At 33.3% G+C, this 10,492-nt stretch overlaps 1 protein-coding gene across 1 annotated transcript; it reads left to right on the top strand.

Moving 5' to 3' along the window:
- The first annotated feature begins 870 nt into the window (after positions 1-870).
- LOC131649004 (protein MAEA homolog) lies at positions 871-6,600 on the top strand. Its single transcript, XM_058918751.1, has 7 exons — positions 871-1,252; positions 1,525-1,719; positions 1,817-1,939; positions 2,340-2,525; positions 5,488-5,621; positions 5,969-6,155; positions 6,257-6,600. The coding sequence occupies exons 1-7, from the start codon at positions 929-931 to the stop codon at positions 6,356-6,358; spliced, it is 1,251 nt and encodes a 416-aa protein (XP_058774734.1). The 5' UTR covers positions 871-928; the 3' UTR covers positions 6,359-6,600.
- Positions 6,601-10,492: the final 3,892 nt, after the last annotated feature.

The following is a 10,492-nucleotide window of genomic DNA, read 5'->3' on the forward strand; positions in this document are numbered from 1 at the left end:
CTGGGCCGACACTCGGTCTAATACACGGTCCAAGGCCCAGTCCGAGGTTATTAGGCGAAAGGTCCAAAAGAACACCTGCCTGACAGACGAGGTCAGGGAGGCTAACCGAGTAGTAGCAGCTACCTTACTCGTACGCGTCGACGATAACACCTCGTAGGGTTAGTCACCAATCCTCTCCGAACGTTACAAAGTCATCCTGTCCCGAAAAGACCGCGTCTTCCAGGTATTTCGGAGTAGTTGGACCAGGTTGGAGACCACGTGCTGGTCTCCACTTACACACGTAGACCCTGTCATTCTCCACTTTAGGCCTGAATGTCCTGCCCAATAATGGAGACCTTATCTCAACGCCGAGTGCTATAAATACTATCTTTCACAGGGTCGAATATTCATTATACATACTTTCACTCTCTTGTATTTGCACTCCTCGGCTCTATTTCCCACTTTAGCATCGGAGTACCTTGCAACTATCCTTTCCATTCTCTGGAGTTTTCATCGAATTGTAAGTCAAAATGATCAATACCGATCAGGTTCGATCAGTTACGAATTAAAATTATATAAACTTAATGGAAAATGCTTATTAGTAAGAAAAAGTAAAAACAAGAATAAATCTCAACTATTCTTTATCACAACCACACAACCACCCCATGATCCCTATTAAAAAGAAAATTTAATTAATAATAAATTAAAAATTATCCACTAAATTAATGACACATGTACATCCTTGTGTTTCTTGTTCAAAATCCTTCGTACTAAATAACATTACTCAAACTTAATAATCCTTCCAAAAAAATTATTTCGTAAATAAACTGAAAAATTCGTAATTTTCTAAAAGATTAAATTAAAATATAGAAAATGATATAGTTTTGTTAAAGGATTTATCCAGTTACGAGTTGCAATCTGTGAGATTCCATTTTTTGTTCCTTCCCCAATGGAAATGGATACCACTCCCTCGAACGGAAACAACACTGCCACCGGAACTCAAACCGGAGCCACCGCCGCCGTCAACCCTACGCCTGCCCCGTCCTCCAATCTCCCCCGACTAACGGAGTCTCTCAAGCTCGAGCATCAGTTTCTCAGAGTCCCTTTCGAGCACTTCAAGAAAACCCTCCGAACCAACAACCGCGTCGTCGAGAAGGAAATGTCCGCCGTTATCTCCGGCGTCAACGACGCCGCCTCTTCCGACCTGTCCCCCGCCGACGCCGTCAATCACCTTAGCTCTCTCGTCTCCCGCCTCCAAGGACTCAAAAGAAAAGTAACTACTGACCTAATTTTGTGATTCGGATTTCTTTTTGATTCTTATCTTTCCATACAAATCACATGTTTCTTCGTTACGGATTTGGAAATTATTTCAATTTTGGATTTGCATTTTGTTGAATCGTGATCTAGGTTTTAGTTTAAGCAAAATTGTGTAAATAATTTGATGTTTCGTTTTATTGTAGTGGCAATGTAGTTACTGCGAGTGGTTATGATTAATTATGTTTTGTAATTGATTATCTTGGTTTGTAATTGTGAAAATATGTTAAGTTGGAAGAAGGAAATCGAGCTGAGCATTTGCAAGCTCAGAAGTGTCGTGCACGTCTCGAGCATTTGGAATCTGCAGATGCAGAAAAAATGTCAGAATGGAATAACACTCGCTTGAAGCGAGTTCTTGTTGATTACTTGTTGAGAATGTCATATTACGACACTGCAGAGAAACTGGCTGAATGCAGCAACTTGCAGGTAATGAATGTGGTGGCCATTTGTTGGTGCTGGCTATATGTGTTGTTTTTGGTCACTTTGGATGTAACAGTAATAATTTTTGGTTTTTTTGCATCAGGAGCTAGTTGATATTGATGTGTTCCAAGAAGCAAAAAAGGTTATTGATGCTTTGCAAAATAAGGATGCTGCACCGGCCCTAGCATGGTGTGCTGAAAACAAATCAAGACTAAAGAAGTCTAAGGTTTATACTACTGTCTGAGCTTGTTAATAGTTGCTGCCTCATACTTATAGGCTAGTCTTTTGGATTTATCTAGCTCTGAAGTCTAGGAAACATGCATTTCTGTTAAGGTGATAAGAATACTTGTAGGATTGTCGCAGATATCCAGCAACTATAGAATATGTTCATATAAAAGAGAAATAACCACCGTATGTGGTTGTTCAAAATAAATAAATAAAATACAATAGAAATGGTGCAATTCTGGTTCAAAATTGTTTTTTGTTTTTTTACATTTATGCAAAGCCAGACTCTATTGAATATCTACAATCACTAGGGGTTCTTGTGTTCATTGTTGGTAACAGATGCATTATTTGGGCATCGTACTTTTTACAATTATTAATTGAGAGCAGTTTACTGTTAACAGAGCAAATTGGAGTTCCAGTTGAGACTTCAAGAGTTCATAGAAATGGTAAGAGCTGAAAACAATTTAAGAGCCATCACATATGCTAAGAAGTATCTTGCGCCATGGGGAGCCACCCACATGAAAGAACTGCAGCGAGTCCTTGCAACACTAGCTTTTAAAAGAGATACTGGATGTGCTACATATAAGGTGATAACATAGTTTATTTTGTGTGTTTGTGCACTAATGGTACCGGTCTCTTTAATTTATTTTTCTTAATGCAACATTCTTATGATTGTATTTTTATTCCTAGTTATTGAATGGCACAATTCATCATATATGTTCCGATTTTTTACTAACACTTTGTTTAGCATGCATGGGATGTAGAAGAAAGACATAGAAGGGAGATAAGTAGGAAAAAGAGTGTGAAACTATTTCTTTTAGTGAACTAGAGAAATTGAAAAGCGAAATTGAACCACTTTTTCTTTTTCCACAAAGGTGCAAAGAATAAAAAACGAGAAGCCAATGTTTTTACCATTTTCGTTTAATATGACATCCTTGACTTTCCCTTCTTCCTAGTTCCTAACCTCCCTGGGTGTGTTTTCTAACCAGGAGTTTGGCTTTCTCAACACGGTTAGAGTTGCATGATACCGAGCTTGGTTGCTTCTTTGAAATAATTATTTAAAAACGACCCTGGTTGACTGGAAAACACGTGAGATATGCCACATACAGATGATAATATTTAAACTTTTTTGTTATGTTCAATGGAAATTATTTTGTCAAAATAACAATAATATTTTATAAACAACGTGGTACCAAAAAGTGAAGCTCTAAGCCAGGGTTTTATTCTTAAAGCAGCAACCATAGGAGAAACAATGCTCGATATGAGTTGCTGTAGAAAAAATTGGAGTGAGAATTTGTGTATTATTGTTTTAAAGATACACTATTTGTCTTATTGCACTTTTTATTTAACTAAACAATCCGAGAGAGAAAGATAACTGAATACTTCTTTCTCTTCTCTTTCTTTTCTATTTCTCTCACACAACAATACCAACAATCCACTCTTTTTCTCTCATCTTTCTATCTCTCTTTTTATTTCTCTCTTTTACCATTCTCTCACTAGCCAAACAGAGCATAAGCAGCCAGTAGTTCATATCATTTGTTGAATCACAGTTGGCTTTAAATGTTGCCCGAGTTGTAAAAAATCATTGCAACTTTGTATTATTAATAGGAGATGATTCTGCAATTTAGTATCACTCTGCCTTTTCTTCTCTTTTCTTTTCTTGCTCTGGTTTCATCTAGAGTGAAAGAGGCCTGCTTTTTCACATGGATAGAGTCCAATATTCAGGAATCTCGAAAGGTCTATCAATGTTGAGAATTGAGATTAGGACTTATGAACATACCAATGAACTAGGTTGTCAATAGCGCGCTATAGCGGTATAGCGTAGCGGTTGAGGCCCTCGCCGCGACGCTATTGGGCTGTTTACCGCTATCTGAAATAGCGGAAATAGCGGCCGCGATTTCATGTGCCGTAGCGGTGGAATAGCGGCGCAATAGCGGTTCTGTAGCGCTATTCAGACCGCTATTGTGAAGATACGGTCAGAACTGTAACTTTGAATTTTTTTAAGGGCAAATTTATATTTTTCCCTTTTATTTAACTACTATAAAAGCTAAAAGTGAGCATTAGGTCATAAATATTATCTTTCTTCACTGAAAAACAAAAGCCAGCAGCCGTTCCATTCTGCCCTAGTTTCAACGTTCCATTAGTATCTAGGCATGAACCAACAAGAGTTACTAGGCATAGACTTGCTACATTAGTATCTAATGGAGATGAGGAGTTGGAGGTAGAAGAAGAAGTGTTTGAAATTGAATCAAGTGCTGAGCAAGATGATATTAATGTGGTGGAACTTAGAAGTGAAGATGAGGCGGATGTGATTTAGTCATTTTGTTTACATTTAGAATTTGATTTAGACATTTTGAGTACATTCCTAATTTGAGTCATTATGTTTAGTTTATGTATGTTGCAACTTTTAGTTTATGTATGTTGCAACTTTTGTTTTCAAGTCATTATGAATGTTGTTGGAACCTATTTTTAGTGTTTATGTATGTTGTTGGAACCTATTTTAGTATTTATGTTTTCATATGAAATATTTAGTTTGATTTTTAAAAGCTCACAATAGTGGTCATCCCGCTATCCGCTATGCCGCTATAGCATTTGGGAGGTAGCGCCGCTATCTGAGATTAACAACCTAGCCAATGAATCAATAACTGCGTGATGGTACATAGTCATTTAAGTTTTTATGAGAATTTCAAGTATTTTGTTCATGTTTTAGATATGGGATTATGTATATTATTTGAGGCATGTAGGAAGAAGACTTGCGGATTCTGTTGTAAGAAGAGTAGATAAGATGAAAAATAGTTAAACAACTAGAGGTAGAGGAAGACCTAGCAAAACTATAAGAGAAACTATTAAGAAATATTTCGTGATTAACAAATTAGATAGAAACATTGTCTTTGATAGAATATTATGGTGTAATTTAATCCTTGTAGTGTAGCTGACCCCAGTTAATGGGATAAAGTTTGGCTGTTGTCGTATCTTCTCTAAATTGTACAACACATTGTTTTTCATACAATTCCTGATTCAAAAATTGAACAAATGATTCTTGACATGGCTTACTGTCTAATAACTTCATTGACAGCACAGTGAAGAATTCTGAGGGGCCAGATGAATTCAGAATTTTGTTATACTGCGAATTTTATTGTAGAAGATTGATTTTTCTTCAATCATCTATAATTTTCTTCTAGGAAAAAGTGGAGGAATACCAAGCAATATGCTAGTAATAACACTATCTTATGATTGAGATGACTTGCGTCGTGCGGTGTACATCACCTATTTCATTGTCAAACACAGTTCCTCCTTTGTTGATTAGATTAGACACATTAATTTATTTGCATGTACTTTTATTTTACTATGATAATTTCTTATAGAAGAAAATCTTCATGCCTGTTGTATTTACAAATTATAATGAAATCTGTCAACATGTTGATCGAACACGGCATTCTGATGCTTTTGTTCTTTAGTAAATGTTTGCTTCATATTGCATTGTTTATTCCTTGGTAGCTTCCGTTTCAGTACTGATATATTTGCAATTTTCTTTTGCATAATTTACAGGTCTTGTTTGAAGCTAAGCAATGGGATTATCTCGTAGACCAATTCAAACAGGAGTTCTGCAAGTTATATGGCATGACTTTAGAGCCTTTGCTCAATATCTACCTGCAAGCTGGCCTTTCGGCTCTCAAAACTCCGTATCCATAATAAATATAGATTATTATCTGCAAGAAATTTTTTAACCTAAAAACTCTTGTACATATTATCATGCTTACATGAGTACATAAACGACCCTCCAGCGTCTTCAGATCTTTTACTATTATTCCGATAATGCATCTAAAGTATGATTCCTCTCACTCAAATGCATCTCTTTTTTAAAACCTGTTGTGGAAGATTTCAAAGCTGAGACTGATAATTCCAAGCCTCTTGCTCATAAATTTGCATGTTTTTTTATTGCAACCTTGTGGTTGTCTGTACACATTGTCACAGCTAATACACATTGTCACAGCTAATCTATCGAGAAATGTTCCTTGACTTGATAAAGATATTGTTACGAGGATGATTGCACAAAAGAAGACCCTCTATCACAGGAAGCTTTTCGCAAACTAGCCTTGCCATTACCATTTTCTAAGCAGCATCACTCAAAACTTGTTTGTTACATAACAAAGGAGCTAATGGACACGGAGAACCCACCACAAGTCCTGCCCAATGGATATGTCTATAGCACCAAGGTCCCTCTTTTATATTTATTATACCGATCCTGTTATTCCAGATGTTCTACATTTAAGGATAACATGATGCTAATCTTATTTTGACTTTTGCTCCTCTGTAGGCTCTTGAAGAGATGGCTAAGAAGAATAATGGTACTATCATCTGCCCAAGGTCAGGTTTAGTTTGCAGTTACACAGAACTGGTCAAGGCATTTATTTCGTAAATCTAAATACAAATTTGATTAATGATTGAAAATGTGAATCCTGCCATTAGCTTCAAATTACTGTGGCTGTCAGATTGGAAAAATGTTTGCAAAGTTACTCTAATGTTCCTCATTAATCTGTCAGTATATTTTACCTGTGTTGTGGTGTATACATAAAGCTTGTACATATGTAAAATGTTTTTAGTATCAATTGGATATGACTTAAACATGTGCATACATTAATTTAGTATTTTCCATTGTAACTCTATCATGGACTGGGATATGAATTGAATTTTAATCAATCAATATATTTCCACGTGTGTCCGTCCTCTAGGTCCCTCATGGATATAAAAACAAAACCACTAACAAATTGCATCATGGTTCAACCATGTATTTCAACAGTAAGATCTCACACTGCATCACGTCAACAAGAAAAATTAACAGACGTACCAGGTTGATATTTTATTCCATATGCCATTACCATCAAAACAATAATACACACCTTTAAGAGAGTCACCATAAAAACTATGTCACGATGATTTCCATCCATCTTAGATTCATACACATGGATCATTTCTCCGGAAGACAAAACCGTTGAAGTAGAATTTCACGGTATGAGAAATATTACCGTAGATGGATAAAATGAATGTCGTGTTGTAAGCTATTAAGAGAGTATGAGAACTTTGAACCATTCATGATCGCTATAGGACCAAACAAAATATTTTTTTAACGATTCAAATCCATAATCTTTAAATAAATTGAAAAAAAAAAACTTTTATCATTTCATTCAAATATTCTTAGTGGCAATACTGTAGGTTCTCTGTTGCTTTTGTGTGGTTTAAATTTTTTTTTTATTAAATAAATAAATATTCTATAACATATATCGAAGGAAAGTACTACTATCAATTTGGTTAATCCGACCTTACCTTTTCTTTTACGCTTCAATAATCTGAGGCATTTTGTATTTTTTAAAAATCTTTTGACAGATAACGACATAATGCAACATTAGCACACTATTTTGGATTGACACAATCTTGTTTTTCAGTTATTTCCTTTTTCGTTTTGTTTTTAAGCCAAAAGAGGCGTGCCATGAGCATCACTATGTATATTATAAAATTAAAGGAGAGAGAAAAAATAAAAATAGAAGTGAGACATGAAGCCAAAATGCTCTGGAGCTAATAAAAACGGTAACAAGGTAATCCAAGATGATTACGAACAAAGTCTGCTTTGATAGATTGTAGGACGTAAAAATTTTGAAACTCCTAAGCGTATTCATAGTGCAAACGAGTTAGCCTAGCAGAGTATATTTGATTCTACTGTGATGATAATTAATTATGGGAAAATTGTTTTTAATAAATTAATTTTAATTAAAAATGAATTAAATGACATTAATTTATGCTTGAATATAAGAAAAATACAAAAATAACTCTTATCAATTTATGTTTGGTTCGAATTTGATTTTTAATATTTCTTGAAGATTCCGGGGGTTTATAAAAATATGTGTGGTTGTGGTTGAAATTGACAAATCCAGCAGAAAAGTTGCATGGAGGCCTATAGATAAAGTTTGAGTTTTTCTTAAAGATTGTTGCAAAATCAAAACTTCGAGAAGCATTCTAGGAGCTTGAAGATTTTAAGTTGAATTCGAGTAAAGTTTTTGCGAGAGCTCATTGCATATACTGTGTATAAGTCAATGAGAATTCAGATCGAAGATTTTTTATTTTAAACATTATTTGAATTGTGATTGTACTAAATACATCTATAATATTTTTCAAAACCATAGTGGAACAAAAAATTTTCACTGAAAAACTATTGAAAACTGGATGAAGTGCGAGCGAGGACAACTCGTGTCAAATGATTGTAATTTAGAAAACTTTATTATTGATTGTTTTTCAATTATGTATATTGATTGAGCGTGTGTTTATTCCGTCCAAAAGCATACATTTTGTATGCACGTTTTTTTACAGCACAAATATTTTTTAAACTCTGATGTTCACAGTCATTGAGTCCACAATTCTTGTTGCTCAAGTAACCTAAGTTCACCAAAAGATCAAAAAATACCAACACCTTCTGATGTGTAAGCTGCAGAACCCGTCAAGGTTATGACTAATGCTATGCTGCTGAAGTTGCATGTGTTTATTGTGGAAGAGCCCATTTATTTGAAGTATGTTAAGCAAACTCAATATCTATTAATTATGCAGGAAACCAAAATCTCCAATATTTATACAAAAACACTTACGATCTTAGTTGGCGTAATCATTTTAACTTCTCATGGAGCAATAAAAAACCAATTGAAACCTCAAACACCGCAAATTCCATCATGTTATGGCTACACATGGAATCAGCCATTTGAAATCAATTCTTAAGTCCTTTATGCAAGAAACATAAAATCAATTTCAAATTCAAGGTGTAAGTATCAAAATCAAGAAACTCAAGTAGAGCGTTGAATCTTACAAAGTCATTCATTATAAAAGAGATGATCATCAACATTCAATTAGAAATAAATATAGTTAACTGAAAACAATTGTATTTGACATATATATAGTTGATACTTGTTGTGACAATAACTATTAATGCCAAACTATAGAACTATATCTATAGATAATAATCATCATTAATGTACATACACCAAGATATATATTAAAAAATAATACCTTACAATAATCAAAGAAGGATAGTACACCAAAAGTAGTATTTTATTTAGGAAGAACTTTAAAATAAAGCATTTTTTTCTATAACTTAAAAGTGTTTTTTATTTATGACAATCACCACCTTACAATTTACTCACAATTTTTTTTTTTTTTGGGTTCGAGCCTAAATAATCATAAAAGATATTCAACTTAACATGAATTAGATATAATTTTGTATTGCTTTGTTTTAAAGTTTAACTTATTTTTATGTTATAAAGTCAAAATTTTGTCATATTCTTGATATGAATCCTATATATTCACACACATACACAATATGTAGCATATTAATTGTGAAGTAAAAATCTAAAAACAAAATGTCAAGTTCAATATTTGTGTCAATCTTGATACTTGTATGTTTGAATATTTCAACAATTTCATGTGATCTAGTGAGTGTGAATGAATCAACAACAAATCCATCCATGGTTGAACCTCACCAAAATGAGTCAAATATCAACATACTCTTTCTTTCCATAGTGAATGACTTGCCCTATAATACACCACAATTAACCATGGTGTGCAACTTTGACAAAGGGAAGAATCCACACATTTTGTTTCCAAGAAGAGCTTTTTCTTTTGTATCCAACTTTGAATTAAAAATATGTGTTTTGACATGGTTGCCACACCGTTTATCATTTCATCTATATGATTGGGACGAAGAAGGAGGATTAGCTCATCAAAAAGTATTTTGGTCGGTTAGAGAAGATGGCTTATATCATAGTTGGGATGAGGTCAATTTTGATAAAAGGGCAAATTGGGATAATTGATGAATTATTGAGATTTTTTTCTTCTAATTTCTATATTGTAGTACAAATTAAATAAGAGAATGGATTCTCATTATTCTTGCATCTATGGAGTTGATTGGTATTGATATGCATATGTCTTTTCTTAATTTTAGTTCAATTAATAGCTAGTATTATTTTTGACAAGTAAAGGAATTTTAGTTCAATTAATAGCTAGTATTATTTTTGACAAGTAAAGGGTGATGCAAGTAAAGTAGTTAATAACTTACTCATGGAGTAAGAATAACCCCACTCATATATATATATATATATATATATATATATATATATATATATATATATATATATATATATATATATATATATATATATATATATATATATATATATATATATATATATATATATATATATATATATATATATATATATATATATATATATATATATATGGGGACGACTCAAGTGAGAACATTTGGTTATTATGAGAAATGAGAACAATGAATCACGACCATTAAATTTTGATTTGTTGATTTTAATGGACTGTATTAGTTTCTCTTTCTATGATCCTTAATATTTATTTTAAATCAACATAGAAAGAGAAACCAATCTAGTTCATTAAAATCAACACATCAAAATTTAATGGTCGTGATTCAGTGTTCTCATTTCTCATAATAACCAAGTGTTCTCACTTGAGTCGTCCCCATATATATATATATATATATATA

Source organism: Vicia villosa, linkage group LG2 (assembly GCF_029867415.1).
Source record: "Vicia villosa cultivar HV-30 ecotype Madison, WI linkage group LG2, Vvil1.0, whole genome shotgun sequence".
NCBI lineage: Eukaryota > Viridiplantae > Streptophyta > Magnoliopsida > Fabales > Fabaceae > Vicia > Vicia villosa.

Bases quoted from the DNA above. Each gene is read 5' to 3' on its own strand.
- LOC131649004 (XM_058918751.1), top strand. From the start codon at position 929: ATGGAAATGGATACCACTCCCTCGAACGGAAACAACACTGCCACCGGA. The intron at 1,253-1,524 runs GTAACTACTGAC...AAATATGTTAAG, and splicing joins TCCAAGGACTCAAAAGAAAA to TTGGAAGAAGGAAATCGAGC. The intron at 1,940-2,339 runs GTTTATACTACT...TACTGTTAACAG, and splicing joins CAAGACTAAAGAAGTCTAAG to AGCAAATTGGAGTTCCAGTT.